The following is a 17,775-nucleotide window of genomic DNA, read 5'->3' on the forward strand; positions in this document are numbered from 1 at the left end:
CGGGACGTGCCAACGTGCTTTAGAGACAATTGAGTACTTTTTGAAGTGTAGTCTCTGTTGCAATATAGGAACCAAGGGATTTGGCAGCAAAATTGGCCTCACTGTGATGGTTTCATCACTGGAAAATAGAAACTATGCTCTGGGTTGCTCTGTCCCCTCAGGTGTATGTCTAGAAATTAAAAATACTTGAACATTTCAATTTACTTTGCGTTTGTAACCTCAGCCAGTACTGTTCCGGTTTTTATCTTTTGGTAAATATTTAATCTCTCCTGAAGTGCAGCAAATAAAAATAAATATGTCTTGGGGGTTGGGGGAGGAGGGGTAGCTTCGTGGATCATGGATCTTCCCACTGAGTTCTTGTTTGAGTCCCTCTTGCCATGCGTTTCAGATTCCAATGGAGGCCACTGTCCCAGGGGATTTATACTTGATTCAGCATCGTACTGTGCAGGTAGGCTCTAGTTAAAGTTACAATTGCTGAGGTTGAATTAAAATAGATAAGGCTCTGCATCCAGGGATCAGTAGTGGTTAGATGGCACTCCAGTTGCTTTGGAGCCGGTAGGTTCTGCTTTTCTGTGGAACTATATTAAAGCCCATTGCAGTTCCAAAGCCACTTGCCATTGTTATCGAACTCTCTCTCAAACAATTATTGAGTCTCGTATCCAGAAGTGGAAACAGTCTTTAGACGATTGGGACTTTCAGCTCTGGGTTTGGATTCAGCCTGGGCCGATGAGCTGAGATTCGTCCCTCTTCCTCCCTGTATGTGAACCCGTGCAGAATGGGTTTGGAATAGCCTCAAGCCAGTTACCAGTGGGCATAGACCCACATTGCAAAAACTGTCCCTGTCTCAGCATTGATTGGCACTGATTTAGTGGCTGGTGTGAAAAATGGGAAATGCCACATCAGTGCAGTAGGAGGTGCGGTTCTGAGGTTGGGCCTGAGGCACGTCATTGGACAGCAGACAGAGGGGTTTCCTCCGTGTTGATGCTGACACTGGGGGCACAAGGTCGGAAAGTATTCCCTATCCCAGCACTAACATCCCTCACCAATATTCATAGATTACATTTTTAAAGTTTGTTCTTGGGATGTGGGTGACACTGAAAAGGCTGCATTTATTGCCCATCCCTAATTGCCTCGAGAAGGTGACATGGGCCCTCTCCGTGATCCTCCTGCGGTGATGGTGCTCCCACGGCGGTGTTAGGTTTGGGGATCCCAGGATATTGATCCAGCGACGATCGAGGAATAAGGATATTTGCCCAAATCAGGATGGTGTGTGACTTGGAGGGGATCTTGGAACCGGGAGTGTTCCTGCAATACTGCTGCTCCTGTCCTTCTCGGTGGTAGAAGTCACACCAAGTGTCTGAATAACCAACTAATGTGATTGGAATAATGAAGGTAAGATGTTGGGAGGCCTTTGGTTGCCTTTTAATGATTTGGGAAGCTCCCCATGCCTTGTGTTTCTTCCTCTCATCTCTTGCATAGAAGCTGTGCAGTTTGATAAAGTTGAATTATTGGGTTGTCACCTCATCTATTTTAGGCCATCTTATTTACCCTACTCTTGCCATCTGTATTTTGCATGTTTAAATGTCGTAACATGTTATCCGGACAATCAGAGATTAGATGCGACTTATTTTGTGCTCAATATTGGTAGGAATTTGTTGAGACAAACTATGGTATCAGGGAACGACTACCTAATGGCCCTTGCTGGAAAGTGCATGTCCGGGTGTCACACAAACACAGAGTCAGGTTCAGCTGTGGTGCTTCCATGGTCGAATAGCTGCGGACTCTCCCGGCTCAAACGCAAAGAACTGGCCCTTGGGTCAGGTGCTGGAGGGCTGCCAGAGCCCGCGGATCTGTAACCCCAGCAAGGTTCAGGAGTCTTTGGGGGAGGGGAGAAAATTGGGGAACAAAATAGATGGTTCACGATAACGTTAACTGATTTTTAGTTCACTCATGTCTTAAGAACAATTAACGTCTCATAACTCCACACTGTGTGAGAGAGTCGACATACCACAATTTATAGTCTGTCTTATTCTTGTCCTTGAGCGCTCATTGCAGGCTCTCTCTGGATGATACCAGAACTGAGAGGTTATGACTATCAGGAAAGATTAAACAGGCTGGGGCTCTTTTCTCTAGAAAAAAGAAGGCTGAGGGGTGACCTGATAGAGGTCTTTAAAATTATGAAAGGGTTTGACAGGGTTGACGTAGAGAAAATGTTTCCACTTGTTGGGGAGACAGAACTAGGGGCCATAAATATTAGATAGTCACTAATAAATCCAATAAGGAATTCAGGAGAAACCTCTTTAACCAGAGAGTGGTTAGAATGTGGAACTTGCTACCACAAGGAGTAGTTGAGGCAAATGCATTTAAGGGGAAGCTAGATAAGTAGATGAGGGAGAAAGGAATAGAAGGATAGGCTGATAGTGTTAGATGAAGTAGGGAGGGAGGAGGCTCGTGTGGAGCATAAACGCTGACATAGACTAGTTGGGCCGAATGGCCTGTTTCTGTGCTGTAATTTCTATGTAATTCTCTGTCCTGTTTGTTTAGATGAGAATGAGTGTGCCGCGGGCAGCCCCTGTTCACACACCTGCCATAATGCCATGGGCAGCTTCTCCTGCGCTTGTCCTGCTGGCTTTACCGTGGGATTCAATGGGAAAACCTGTGAAGGTAAGAGATGCCCAAGGGGATGGAGAAGAGCTTCAGCGATATTTATAACTCTGCTTATTATTGTTAGTGGAAAATTTGGCACGAGCGTAAAGAGGGGAAAGTATACCGTCTGTGTTTCTACCAAGAACACGAGAGTTGCTGCAGCTGCTCCTCAACGATCTTTATCAATCCAAATACAGCATTGTAGCAGTGAAGCTTCATGTAGCCCTGGCCCTGCCTGTGGAGCTCTGTCCCAGTGCTGGTGACCATTGACACAATCCTTCTCCTTTTCCGATGACCATTTCCCAGAGAGTGTCCTCCAGTTCTACGCTCACAGTCTAAGTCCAATTGTCTGGTTACATCTACATCATCTGTACTTTAAGACCTGGATCACCTCCTCTGATGGTCCTCTTTTCTCCATTATTGACAGATGTTGACGAATGCCAGCTCGGGACCCACATGTGTAACTTTGGGCAAGACTGTCAGAATGAGGCAGGTTCATACCGCTGTCTGGTGCGATGTGGAATTGGTTTCAAGCAGTCCGCAGAAAGAGCTAGTTGTGAAGGTAATGGAAGAGCGAGACACGTGAACTGTATTAAAGGATCGGGAATATCGTGCTTAGAAAAAATAATCAGGTAAAAATAAACAGCTCCAATGAGCTGTGCTACAGAACGGTGGGGCCCAGTTGCAAGTTCTCACTTCCCTCAAGATCCATACCCATGATGGACAAAAACTGCTCCTCCTCCTCCTCCTACTGTCCTACCATCCTCCTCCCCCACTCCTCCTCCTCCCCCACTCCTCCTCCTCCCCCACTCCTCCTCCTCCCCCACTCCTCCTCCTCCCCCACTCCTCCTCCTCCCCCACTCCTCCTCCTCCCCCACTCCTCCTCCTCCCCCACTCCTCCTCCTCCCCCACTCCTCCTCCTCCTCCTACTGTCCTACAATCCTCCTCCCCCACTCCTCCTCCCCTCATACCTCCCCTACCCTCCCATCCTCCTCCTCCCATCCCATCCTCCTCCTCCCTCTTCCCTCCTCCACCCCTCTCCTCTCCCATCCCATCCTCCTCCTCTCTTCCCATCCTCCCCTCCCATCCCATCCTCCTCCTCCCTCTTCCCTCCTCCACCCCTCTCCTCTCCCATCCCATCCTCCTCCTCTCTTCCCATCCTCCCCTCCCATCCCATCCTCCTCCTCCCTCTTCCCTCCTCCACCCCTCTCCTCCTCCTCCCTTCCCATCCTCTCCTCCCATCCTCCTCTCCCCTCCTCCTCCCCTTCCCTCCTCCTCCTCCTCCTCTCCCCTCCTCCCATCCTTCTCCTCACCTCCCATCCTCCCCTCCCATCCTCCTCTCCCCTCGTCCTCCCCTTCCCTCCTCCTCCTCTCCTCCTCCCATCCCCTCCTCCTCCCATCCCATCCTCCTCCTCCCTCTTCCCTCCTCCACCCCTCCCCTCCTCTCCCCTCCCATCCTCCTCTCCCCTCCTCCTCCCCTTCCCTCCTCCTCCTCTCCCCTCCTCCCATCCCCTCCTCCTCCTCCCATCCCATCCTCCTCCTCCCTCTTCCCTCCTCCACCCCCCCTCCTCTCCCCTCCCATCCTCCTCTCCCCTCCTCCTCCCCTTCCCTCCTCCTCCTCCTCCTCTCCCCTTCTCCTATCCCCTCCTCCTCCCCTCCCATCCTCTTCCTCCCCTCCCCTCCTCCTCATCGCCTTCCCACCCTTGGCTTCCCCATACCTGCTAACAGTCAGAGTGACAGAAACAGAAGCCTGTGGGAGTAGGTGGCATCTCACTCTCCGCTGGAGTTCTTCCTGGTGCCTCTGATAATAAGGAGGAGAAATGGACTGAAAATGAGATTACCATGGAAACCATTGGATCGATTGCCATTTAATTCTGTTTGCTTCACCATTCATCCCTTATTATATTTTCGGAAAAAAAACTGTAACGTGGAACTGAGCATTCTAAGAAAGAAAGACTTGCATTTATATAGCGCCTTTCATGGCCGCAGGATGTCCCAAAGCTCTTTACAGCCAATGAAGTAGTTTTGAAATGTAGTCACTGTTGTAATATAGGAAACGCGGCAGCCAATTTTCACACAAGGTCCCACAAACAGCGATGGGGTAATGACCAGATAATCTGTCTTTCTGATGTTAGTCGTCCGATATCCACAGCACTTAGTGGGAGACACCGGATAACTTACTGATCAAGAGCAGGAACTTTGGCTGCTATTTGATTTCCCTCCCTCCATATGCCAGGAGCACTGAGGCCAGTTGTAGGATCCCTATTTCTGCCCTGGTTGAGATCAGCAAACCCAGCACAAACCAGGAGTCTTGGGGGCTAGCATCGCAACGATGGTTTAACAACAGAGGGGGGATAATTTTTTTTTTAAAGACTCAATCTCTCTCTTTCATTTCTCCTTGTAGATATTGATGAATGTGAGCAGTCAGCCAGCTCCCCGTGCCACCAGCGCTGCCTCAATGCCATTGGCACCTATCGGTGTGCGTGTGAGCCCGGTTACCAGCTCCAGGGACAGCACTGTATCGGTGAGTGTCCATTCCACTGTCCGAAGGCAGTTTTTGGCCTTGGTTATTTATTTATTTTCTCCTCTCCAAAAAAAAAACTCCCGAGAGAAAACAGCCAATCAAGAAAAGGAATATTAATAGTGCCACTGGATCTTTTCACATCAGCCTGAGAGGGCGGACAGGCCTTCAGTTTAACGTCTCATCCGAAAGACGGCACCTCCGACAGTGCAGCACCTCCCTCAGTACTGGACTCAGACTTTGTGCTCAAGGCTTCTGACCCAGAGGCGAAAGTGCTGACATCAAATGTATCGTTTGACTGTATCACGCAGCCTCTTTAAAAAATGTGGCGGACGCAGTACTCAGGGGGGTTTATCTTTCCAATCGCAGATATCAACGAGTGCATCATGAACGTGTGTCACCCGGACCAGCAGTGCCAGAACACGGAGGGAGGTTACCAGTGCATCGAGAGCTGCCCTCACGGCACCATGAGGCTACCCAGCGGAATCTGCGGCGGTAAGTCCCTCGCACGTTTACCCCAGCCCACCGAGCGTCAGTGGGAAGCTCCTTCCCGCAAACTCTTGGGGCAGCCTTTCCCTGAATGTTTTCTTTTTTCAAACCAGCCTCTCCCATCACGAGCTCCATTTTAATTTTGCCCATATTGGGGAATGAGCACTTAACGTGTTGTTCCTTCTACTCGCTAATTTAACCCGGAAACAACTCACGTTTTTTTTTTAGTCTCTCCACACCTGCCTCTCACTAAATTGGTGCTACGGCCTCGCCCCTCCCCCTAACTCTGTAACCTTCTCCAGCCCGTGACCCTCCGTGAACTCTGCGTTCTGCCTCCTGTGCATCCCCCACTCCCTTCGCCCCACCATTGGCGGCCGTGCCTTCGGCTGTCACAGCCCTAAACTCTGGAATTCTCTCCCTAAACCTCTCCACCTCTCTCTCCTCCTTTTAAGAGGCAGCTTAAAATCTATCTCTTTGCCCAATCCTTTCGACTCCTGTCCTAATGTCTCCTCCTTTTGGCTCGGTGTCAAGTTTTTCTTGTTTGATTACACGTTCTGTGAAGCGCCTTTGGGACGTTTTACTACATTAGTTGCTGTTAAGTACAGTAAGAAGCTAATTGAAGCTAATGAAGATTTTATGACTAAGCCACATTACACAAGTACACATCAGAGACACCTAGTTTGCACACAACACACCACTCATACTGCAGCTGTACTGTCCTAACTCAATTCATGCGTTATGCTTGCAAGTTATGTTGTAGCAACTGTTTGATGGAACAGCAAACACTGATAATTAGACAAGCAAGTAAAGTGTTCAGTCACGAAATCCCGTGGGGTTTCACAGGTCTCGTGCCAGAGTTATGGCGGGGGTCCAGCGGGACTCCAAGGCAAACGGGGGGAGAGTGGGGTCGTACAAGGACTCTGCTCTTTCTGGGAGTTTCCTGATTGTCCTTTCCTTACGAGGCAAATGTCAATAATTGGTGGGGGTGGGGGTTTGGGTGCGGGTGGGAGCATGAGACCAGGAGAACGGGAAGGGGCAGCCTACGCAGTGAGTTCCCACTCCTGAGGCTCATCTAGGACCCTCAGCACACTGAATGGGCGGAGGTGTGCTGGCCTGGCCTCCAGGAAAGACATACACAGCCCCATCCGTTGAAGAGATTAATTTTTTCTTTTGGACAGTCAGCTCAGTTTGGGGGGGGTGCACTGTGTGCCCCGATATCATCACTGGGAGAGCAGTTGCTCCCCCCTCCTATACCCCAAGTGCAAGGGCTTAACAGCTCAGTACCTCACCACGCCATTGTTCATTTTTGCACTGAGTCATCAGGGGGTGCTGTGTGTCACTTGATCCAATTGCTTTTTGTCAGTAAGGAAGTATTTCTCCCACAGATTAATAAATTTAATCCCTACTTTTTATTTTTAACTATTCCAGGAGCGACTTATACGAAATTGGGTTTAGATTAAATTCGAACAGTCTCGAGCGACATTTCATCCCAGTCATCGCCGTGCAGTGTTGGGTTCGACCCTTGACCTGCTACGGCTGGTTGCTTACTCCTCCCCCATGTCCATTCGGAAGAGCGGAATATTCCAATTTCCCAGTTCCCTCACCCACTGTTTCTTCTCCCTAGATGTCGACGAGTGCAAAGGAGGGACCCACATGTGCCGCTACAACCAAAAGTGTGAGAACACGGTGGGAAGTTACCGCTGCAGCTGCCCGCGGGGATATAGGTCGCAGGGGATGGGCAGACCATGTCTGGGTAAGTGGCTGAGAGAGCGGGGAGGGGGGGAAGAACGGAGGATGGAAACGCTCAGAAGAGCCCCGAGCCTCATGGCCTTGCTGCAGCTCCCGCCAATGTTGTTGTTTTATACCGGGTCGAAGCCAAAGTTGTCAGCGAGGGCGCACTCGCCCGCCCCCCTAGTGGCTGGATGTAAAGTGGCATCGCTGGCGGTCTGGGACTCGGTTGTCCGTCTAGGCTTAAGGTTAGCGGATCTGGTTGGACGTATTCCTGGAGGTATCGTCACATGAGCCTCCCGTCTCCAACCGTCAAACAGACTTCCCCTCCCCCACACACTTTTACAACTAATAAACAAAAGTGTTCAAAGAAAATGGAAAAAAAAGACCCACGGTTTTTTTTAGTGCCCTTGTGGTTTTTCTCCCGGGGTGTTTTTTGCTCGCAGCGATGTCCAGGAGATTAACCTTCAATCCCTGGAGACTCCAGGTCAATCCTGGAGGGATGGTAACCCTAGTCTAGGCTTTCAGCAATGGACATTGTGCGATGTGTGGCAACTGGAAAAGGAGGAAATGGATGGAAAAAATATCCCCCATGTAAAATAAAAGTCATTCTAACAGTGAGGCTCCCTCTCTGAAGAGGGCCGTTGGTAGCGCTGCCTCTTTAAAAGGGGGTCCTGGTGCTGATACATCCTCCAGAATGTTGTGAAGCCCCCTCCCCGTTGCCTGCAAGTTCATATAGTTATTTGTTACACTTTTAAGCATTTTGAAAAGAGACCCTTAGTTCCCAGCAGATCTGAGGGGCACTGCCTGTCGATCAGGAGGTCTTACTAATGACATCGGGTGGGAGAGGGGACTATGTGGAGTTAGTCACTGTCCAGGTTCAAATTCAGAATCAGCAGAGAAGTCTCGAGTCCTTAAGAACCTTCTGGAAATGTGAGTGCTATGCATGGAAACTTTTCCTGCTTTCCCGCTGCTTCCAATCGATAATACTTTATTAAACCCAATTTATTCCCCCCCCCACGCCCCATCTCCTTGCAATAGATGTGGACGAATGCCAACAGATGCCCAAGCCCTGTGTCCACCAATGCCGAAACCTGGCCGGCAGCTACAAGTGTTTGTGTCCTCCTGGGAAGCTGCTCCTGCCCGATGCCAAGTCCTGCGCGGGTTTAGAAAAGCCTAAGCTGGGCAATGGCACCATCTCGAGCTTCAGGCCGCAGCTGGTCTCCATCGGTCAGTTCAGTCACGGCCAGCAGACCGGCCAGAACCAGATTAACCCCTTCTACACCTGGCTGGGGTGGAGCACAAACAGGGAATTTGAGATGCAAGACAACAGGAAGTCGTGTCCCGCTGGCTACAGGGAGAGAAACGGGGTGTGTACAGGTGAGTGATGCTTTCGGCAAGAAATTCTGATTTAATAATTCATGGTTCCCAAGGTCTTGTCTTTAGCACAATTCCGTCCATTCTCCACTGAGAGTCCAGTCTTTCAAGAACTTCCTGTAGGAACACAGGGAATATCATAATCACCAAGTCCATGGAAACTAAAAATTGGCCACTGGGATTCTCGAGATGCCCTCGTTGCCGGGAGTATGTGTCGTGCTTAACTTTTGGTTCAGGGTTATGGGCACTCAGGAGTGAGAAAATAAAGAATGGTAGGGTGGGGGGAGAGTGAGAGAATTGAAGAGAAAGAGAAGAGGAGGAATAAGAATAAAAGAAAAAATAGATTCATGTAAACAAAACTGGAAATCAAACAAAAATGAAAAACAGCAAGTGATGTACAACAAGTCGGTCGGCAGCTGAAAGATAAAGGGCGGGAATTTGCTGTGACCGGCTCTGAACATCCTGTGGATAAAAAGTACGAAGATACTTACTGCATGGCCCACGCCGTCCACTTGCTCCGTTTTCAATTCTTCTCGAGTGATGCACTCCGAGATCAGCGTAGGCCCTCATGCAGGCAAGTAAAACTCATTCATTTAAAGTGACATTCCCTATATTAGTCTAAATAAAAAATTTAACAATAAATAAAAAGTCAAGGAAATGATTTATAATGTAAGGAACCATACAGACATTTAAAAATTTTTTAAATATATGTTTTAATTTTTTTTAATGATCAAAAAATATTAAAATAAGAATAATTAGACATTCCGCATTTTGAAAATGTAATATTTTGTTTTGCAGTCATTATAAGTAATGTAGGGCTGGTATTTTCAAGTGTACCTTCTCGTGGTGTAAGTATCTTTGGTCCAGATGGGTGAGTTTATGGATATTTGCTGATTGTAGTGTAGGTGGCCCTTTAATTCGTAACTTGTCAAAACACCGGTGAACTAATCTGAGCAAGTTTGCGATTTCGGGGTTTTACTGCACATGTGCGCTTTTGCGAACTTGCTCCGATAGATTCGACAGCGGTTGGAGAGGGCGCCGTTATGGAGCAGCGTCCCGACTGAGTAAATTCTGCCCCAAGTTTCAGGGGCAGCCTGTTCATCAGAATCCAAAGGCAGAAAGAGTCAGAAAAGAAAAGCAGCAAGAAAGCCAAAGAGGACCAGGAGATGGAGAGGGGAGAGGGGGCAGGGGAGACGAGGTGGGGGAGAGGGGGTGGGGAGACTCGGCGGGGGTGAGGAATTGGTCAGTCTGGATGGGCCACCTTCTCCCTGATCACTGCCGGTGCTGCAGCTTCATTGCCCAGCAGATGGTGCCATTGGTCAACCAAATCTGCCTGTCCCAGATTCTGGCTGCAACTACCAGAAGATACTGTGACCGGGCAGAAAATATTTAAATGGGATCATTTATATCGGCTGTGCAAGTAGATTAACTCTGTGATTAAGGGATTAGATTTGGTTCCAGTGCAGTCTCTGCATGTGCAAAATTCCAGTGTATTTGCAAAGCATGTTGAGTATTACAATTAAAGCCCCTTTAATGTCACAGAGCTGCTAACACTGTACTGCACCTGTGTGAAATTCCCACTCCCCATCAGCCACTGTTGTCACCTCTTGAAATTACACTGCCCCATCGGCACTGAATATACAGGAGAGTTGTGTGCTGTGAGTTTAGGCCTCCCAGGAAACTGGGATCCAACTGCTGAAACATAGGAACGTAGGCCATTTCGCCCCTCGAGCGTGTTCCGCCATTCAATGAGATCATGGCTGATCTGTGACCTAACTCCATTTACCCGCCGTAGCCCCATATCCCTTAATACCTTTGGTTAACAAAAATCGATCACACTCAGATTTAAAATTAACAATTGAGCTAGCATCAAATGCCGTTTGGGGAAGAGAATTCCAAACTTCTACCACCCTTTGCGTGTAGAAGTGTTCCCTAACTTCACTCCTGAAAGTCCTGGCTCTAATTTTTAGGCTATGTCCCCTAGTCCTAGACTCTCCAACCAGCGGAAGTAGTTTCTCTCTATCTATCCTATCAGTTCCCCTTAATATCTTGAAAACTTTGATCAAATCACTCCTTAATCATCTAAATTCCAGGGAATACAACCCTAGTTTGTGTAATCTCTTCTCGTAATTTAACCCCTGGAGTCCAGGAATCATTCTAGTAAAACTGGGTGAAGATCTGGTTTGGAACAGGTTTGTGATTTCTACACACAGATGGAGAAGGTTGAGTGCTGAGCGGGAACATGAAGGGATCTGGGATGCTGGGGCCGTGGACCTGTCAAGCCAAGGAGATTGGCTGGTCTACAAACCTCCCAGTCAGAGGGGGATTTTATGAGGGTGCCAAGTGTCAAAGGTGGGAGGTGTAGCTAAACTTACTGGGGAGTCTGGGGCTCTTTAGACCCCTGGAAGCTTTGGCCTGTCACAAACCCTTCATTTATTCTGTGTTGATGTAAAATGTAGCCAGTATAATGAGATTAGCATTGTGTATATTATAAATTACAAGTGATTGTTCAGCTACTCAGTATGAGGGTAAGTTGGAAGGGCAGGGTCAAGATATATAATTGAGGTTAGATAAGCACGCCCGAGTTTTATTTGATTTACCTTTGGCAATACGGTGTGTCCCGTATTGAACGGGAAAGTCTGTTTTTAGTGGTCTCCACCCCAGTAACTGGGCCCATTTCACGTTTACACAATCGATTCCCATTTTGTGCACGCTCAGTCGGACGGTGTTTTGCACCCAGTTTCGATCTGAGCAAAGTGACGCTCGGCGAGAATTTGGGACTGTGGGAGAATTTGCAAAACTTTTTCTTAAACTGGTACAACATGGAGCCCTTACAGCCTTTGGCGCCATCAGTCTGGACTGCATTTAATCACAGAATGGCAGTGATCAACCCATGGCACCACCCAGTGGCTTCTTTCATTATGTACCAGTTTAGGACCAAACACAACTTGTTACTTTATTGCCCTCCTCCCCCTCAGCTCCTCACTTAAGAAAGAAAGAACCTTGCATTTTTATCACGCCTTTCATGACCTCAGGACGTTCTGAAGCACTTTACAGCCAATTTTGAATTGTAGTCACTGTCGTAATGTAACGTATCGTGCGATTAAACAATGTGGGCAGGTGAGAGCTAATGAAACAAGTGGGGCAGAAACGGTGCCGGGGTCCCGAACCAGAATCCAGAGTGATGTGACCCGCGGATGCCTGGCGACATGGTCTGTGGCTGACTTGTGTGTGTGTTTTTTTCTCCCCCCCCCCACAGACGTCAACGAATGTCAGACTTGGAATTTCTGCCAACACGATTGCAGAAACACACAGGGCAGCTACCACTGCGTGTGCCCGTCTGGGTATCGACTGCTGCCCAATGGTAGGAGCTGCCAAGGTGAGTGACCGTGGGCCGGTAAATAACGCTGGTGGAGGATGGTGCTCGCCATGGTGACAGCTGGTTCCTTGCGGTTTACCCCATCGGTGAAATAACCGACTTTTTCCCCTCTCTGATTTTCTCCGGGAGATGCCGACTCCTGGCTGGTTCCCGGCTGGTCAGTCGCTTTCCGGTGCCAGCCCGTGTGTGTGTAGTGTATGTGTTGTGTGTGTAGTGTATGTGTTGTGTGTGTAGTGTATGTGTTGTGTGTTGTGTGTGTGGTTTTTGTGTGTGTGTGTGTGTGTGTGTGTGGTTTTTGTGTTTTTGTGTGTGTGTGTGGTTTTTGTGTGTGTGTGTGGTTTTTGTGTGTGTGTGTGGTTTTTGTGTGTGTGTGTGGTTTTTGTGTGTGTGTGTGGTTTTGTGTGTGTATATGTGTTGTGTGTGTGTTTGTGTGTGTATGTGTTTGTGTGTATGTGTTGTGTGTGTTGTATGTAGTGTGTGTTGTATGTAGTGTGTGTTGTATGTAGTGTGTTTGTGTGTGTGTTTTTGTGTGTGTGTTTTTGTGTGTGTGTTGTTTTTGTGTGTGGTTTGTGTGTGTGTTTGTGTTGTGTGTTGTGTGTGTGTTTGTTTTGTGTATGTGTTGTGTGTGTATGTGTTGTGTGTGTGTTTTGTGTGTGTTTGTTTTTTGTGTGTTTGTTTTATGTGTTGTGTGTGTGTGTTTGTTTTATGTGTTGTGTGCGTGTGTGTTGTGTGCGTGTGTGTTGTGTGCGTGTGCGTTGTGTGCGTGTGTGTTGTGTGCGTGTGCGTTGTGTGTGTTTGTGTGTGTGTGCATGCGTGCGCCTAGACAGTCGGCAGGCTGTTTGACAATGGAAAGCAAGACGACCAATTTTGATTCTGCAGTCACCCGATGTCCAGCATCAGTCAGGAGAGTTCAGGAGAGGGAGCTACTGGTTACTTTACCCCTCCCTAATCAGGGGCACTGAGATTAGTTCATTCAGCACCCACCAGCAATTGAACCTGACACCTGCCTGGTCTGTTTGGCTCAGATGTTGCATTTATTAACTGAGACCTCCCGACTTTGGCAAACCAGTCCCCAGATTTTAGTGAGGACTTTGCAGGATCTTCTGGGCTGGTGTGCCTTTGTCATGTCCTGATTCGATGCCTGGCTCACAGCCGAGTGGCCTGTCCAGTTTGATTCTTTTCTAGCGGTTTGATACAACTGAGTAGCTCGCTGGGGTGAGTCATTGAACAAGAAAGGATGAACTTTGATGGGCCGGTTGCCCTCGCCTTTTGTTAGGTACGCTGAGCTAGTTTTATTCTTATTATTAACACCCCTCCCATCCGTCTTCATTCTTTTGTTTCAGACATTGACGAATGTCGGGAACAGAACATTAAGTGCGGACAGAACCAGATGTGTTTCAACACGAGAGGCAGCCATCAGTGCATTGACACGCCATGTCCAGCCAGCTACCGCAAGGGAGCCAGTCCGGGGTAGGAGGCAATGTTGTACTATCAAGGCTTGGGAAGAGTCCAAGGGTTTCAGTGGGGACCTTTATTTCTTGAGCCCGAAATCCATTGCTGTCTCTCTTTCTCCCTTTTCCCTTCCAGGACCTGCTTCCGACGCTGTGTCCTGAACTGTGCCTCAGGACCCCTCGCCCTCCAGTACAAGCTGCTGACCCTCCCGCGCGGGATCCCAGCGCAGCACGACGTGATCCGCCTGTCGGCCTTCTCGGAGCGCGGCGTGCTGCAGAGCAGGACCAACTTCACCGCCGTCGAGCTGGAGCCGGGGAGCCCGTTCGCCATCCGGGCGGAGGGGGGCCGTGGGATCGTCCGCACGACACGGCCGCTGGTCGAGTCCGGGGTGCACCGGCTGAAAGTGCGAGCCGCCACCTACAGCGAGCGCGGGCCGCTAAAGTACCAGAGTGTCTTTGTCATCTTTATAGCAGTGTCCCCCTACCCTTACTGAGGCAGCGGCTTAAAGAGGAAGGAACACGTTGGAGGGAAACAGTGTTGGTTCAAAGTTCTGTCCTTCTATGTTGCGAAAGAAAAAAGATAGTTCGTCGTTTGTTTTTTTTTTCCCCTCAGTTTTTCCACCTCAGACAGTGTGACCTGTCGGCTCTCCGGAGCTCAGCTCTTCCACGGTGTGTGTTCATGTCCTCGTCACGGTTATGGACCAACAACCCAGAGATTTTTGAGTTCAGATCCCACCGTGAAACTGAATTCAATAAAAACTGGTCATTTGTTGGGGGTGACACCAGAAAGAAAATGAATGTTAAAATTGCCGTTTTGTTTTTTTTTAAAAAAAAACCCCCAGCTCGTTCTGCAGTTTCCTTCAGATTAGAGAACCTGGGCCTATGGGTGACGCTCGTCCACACCGCTGCACCTTAATGCCCTCTGAGCGGACGAGCAAACCATCCACAGTGGTTCAAGAGGGTGACGCACCTCCTCAGGGTAAGCAGAGTCGGGCAATAGATGCAGTGCAGTAACAAGGAGCAGCTCTGTCATACGCTACCATTTGAAAACATCGGGAGGCGTCTCTTCAGGCTAGCCTGAGAGCTGAGAAGGAAACATTCAAGCCCGGTAAGAGCCCGCTGGTCCCAGCAGGACACTGAGAACTGGTGCCTTTTTTGAGCAAAGCAGCAACGAGTATTTTTTTTTTGTTTCAATAGTATACTTTATTCATAAAACTTGCAACGGTACATATCACACTTCAAACAATACAATTACACATCACACATGGTACATTACAGTCCATGACACTCTGGGGTGCCTCATTGCATTACAATCAGTACAGATTTTCAATTACAGATACAGTACGTTACATTACATGCATTAGTTCTTATACGTTCAGCCCGAGGGAGTTTTTCTTGGATTCCAGCCGTGACCGTTGTTTTTTCGATATAAAGTGGTGCAGAACTCTGAGCAACATTGGTTCCCCAAGGACTTGCCATCCCCTTTAAGAGAAGACGGAGGTGGACCGCTCTGTCAAATTGAGGCCGAGTCGGAGGATTGACCGAAGAAGCCTTGACCCCCCCTCAAATATTTAGCTTCTCCTGAATTTGACACAACTTCCACGGATATTCCGTCGCTGCTTTTCAAAGGGATTTGTTTAAGAAATTTTTGTCAAAGTTTTTTTCAATGTGTACTTTTTTTTTAAACTTAACCGATTGTTGGCTGCCTGTTTGAAACGAGAGTCAGTCCTCTCCGTCAGACTGTGTGTGAGGACCAGTAACAAGTAAAACAACACAGTGAGGGGTCTGTTAACAGAGGATGTACATGGTGCAGGGACCCTGTTTATGTGTTAGGGGGGAGGGGGTTGGTCCATCTCGACTCGATTGGAGAATGTTCGGGGGGTTGTGTCTCTGTGAGAGAGCCATAGACGAAGTGCAGAGAATTACATCGAATGTACAGCACAGAAACAGGCCATTCGGCCCAACTGGTTCCCGGTGTTTATGCTCCACACAAGCCGCCTCCCACCCCTCTGCATCTCACCCAATCAACATATCCTTCGATTCCTTTCTCCATCATGTATTTATCTAGCTTCCCCTTAAATGCATCTACCCTAGTCGCCTCAACTACTCCTTGTGGGAGCGAGCTCCACATTCTATCCGCTCTGGTTAGAACTAAAGAGGTTTCTCCTGAATTCCCTATTGGATTTATTAATGACTATCTTATATTTATGGCCCCTAGTTTTGGTCTCCCCCACAAGTGGAAACATCTTCTCTATGTCTAACCTATCAAATCCTTTCATTATCTTAAAGACCCCTCAACCTTCTGTTTTCTAGAGAAAAGAGCACCAGCCTGTTCAATTTTTCCTGATAAGTATAACCTCTCAGTTCTGGTATCATCCTTGTAAATCTGTTTTGCGCCTTCGCCAGTGCCTCTATATCCTTTTTATAATATGGAGACCAGAGGCATGTGATTTGTCAGTACCTGTAGCCTACCTGAAGCTCTGTATTACAGAGAAGGCAGCTTACATGGTTTCTCTAGTAGTTCCCCACCCACAGCTTTCCTCCCTGCCTTTAAAAATCTCCTCAAAACCTATCCTTTTAATTGCGCCTTCAGGCAACTCTCCTATATACTCCATCACTTGGTTGATGTCTCTCCTAAACCCTCTACCACTCAGTCCCCCTCTCTCCTAAACCCTCTACCACTCAGTCCCCCTCTCTCCTAAACCCTCTACCACTCATTCCCCCATCTCTCTTAAACCTTCTACCACTCAGTCCCCTCTCTCCTAAACCCTCTACCACTCAGGCCCCTCTCTCCTAAACCCTCTACCACTCAGGCCCCTCCCTCCTAAACCCTCTACCACTCAGTCCCCTCTCTCCTAAACCCTCTACCACTCAGGCCCCTCCCTCCTAAACCTGCAACTCAGTCCCCTCTCTCCTAAACCCTCTACCACTCAATCCCCTCTCTCCTAAACCCTCTACCACTCAGTCCCCCTCTCTCCTAAACCTGCAACTCAATCCCCTCTCTCCTAAACCCTCTACCACTCAGTCCCCTCTCTCCTAAACCCTCTACCACTCAGTCCCCTCTCTCCTAAACCCTCTACCACTCAGTCCCCTCTCTCCTAAACCCTCTACCACTCAGTCCCCTCTCTCCTAAACCCTCTATCACACAGTCCACCCTCTCTCCTAAACCCTCGACCACTCAGTCCCCTCTCTCCTAAACCCTCTATCACACAGTCCACCCTCTCTCCTAAACCCTCTACCACTCAGTCCCCTCTCTCCTAAACCCTCTACCACTCAGTCCCCTCTCTCCTAAACCCTCTACCACTCAGTCCCCTCTCTCCTAAACCCTCTACCACTCAGTCCCCTCTCTCCTAAACCCTCTACCACTCAGTCTTCCCTCTTTCCCAAATCCTCCACCGCTCAGCCCCCCCTCACAAATGTCCCAGCACCTCCTGCCTCAGTTTCCTGGGTCTCCACTTGCCAGACGTCCCAGTGGAGGTTCACTGTGGGCCTCACTGTGTGCGCTCAGAGTGAAGGATCTGAGAGAGGCAGCAAGCAGTTGGATGGCCGAACAAAAGTAAGTCCTTTATTTGTTAGGGTCATTGTCAATATACAGTCACCAAAATATGTTTAATGTTCCTCAGTCCTGATTGAGCTGTTTTATATATTGCAGCCCTCGATGCCTCAGAATGTGTTGCGCTGAATATGAGATCCAGTGTTTGGAGGGGCAGTACTGGCAGAGCAGTCACAGCCCTGTGTCAGACAGCTTTGATTTTTATTGTAAAACAGTGCCACAAATTCTGTGTGAAATGCTTTTTTTCCCTATTTATTTGTCCTTGTGCAGTGTCCGACCACGGTCAAGGGAACATTAAAATGAGGAATTTAAAATAAAAAGTTTTAAAATGCATGTCAACTTTTATTTCAGCAAAGTGTGAAAGGACCGAGCACTCTGGATTTGGTCTCATACACGTGCACACAAACACACGCACACACACTGACACACACATGCACACACAAACACTCACTCAAACACATGCACACGCAAACACACACATGCACATACACAAACACTCACTCAAACACGCACAAACACACATGCACATACACAAACACTCACTCAAACACGCACAAACACACATGCACATACACAAACACTCACTCAAACACGCACAAACACACATGCACATGCACAAACACTCACTCAA

General features: G+C 48.5%; 1 protein-coding gene across 1 annotated transcript in view; it reads left to right on the top strand.

The window, feature by feature from the left end:
• LOC137300344 (hemicentin-1-like) overlaps window positions 1-17,464 on the top strand; it is a 270,914-nt gene extending 253,450 nt beyond the window's left edge. The window contains exons 97-106 of the mRNA XM_067969428.1: window positions 389-448; window positions 2,545-2,664; window positions 3,074-3,208; window positions 5,051-5,170; window positions 5,537-5,662; window positions 7,281-7,409; window positions 8,426-8,764; window positions 12,021-12,140; window positions 13,484-13,610; window positions 13,728-17,464. Of these exons, the coding sequence (XP_067825529.1) occupies window positions 389-448; window positions 2,545-2,664; window positions 3,074-3,208; window positions 5,051-5,170; window positions 5,537-5,662; window positions 7,281-7,409; window positions 8,426-8,764; window positions 12,021-12,140; window positions 13,484-13,610; window positions 13,728-14,085 (1,634 nt within the window). The 3' untranslated portion in view covers window positions 14,086-17,464. The remainder of the gene's footprint in view (window positions 1-388; window positions 449-2,544; window positions 2,665-3,073; window positions 3,209-5,050; window positions 5,171-5,536; window positions 5,663-7,280; window positions 7,410-8,425; window positions 8,765-12,020; window positions 12,141-13,483; window positions 13,611-13,727) is intronic.
• Window positions 17,465-17,775: the final 311 nt, after the last annotated feature.

The sequence above is a fragment of the Heptranchias perlo genome, chromosome 31 (assembly GCF_035084215.1).
Source record: "Heptranchias perlo isolate sHepPer1 chromosome 31, sHepPer1.hap1, whole genome shotgun sequence".
NCBI lineage: Eukaryota > Metazoa > Chordata > Chondrichthyes > Hexanchiformes > Hexanchidae > Heptranchias > Heptranchias perlo.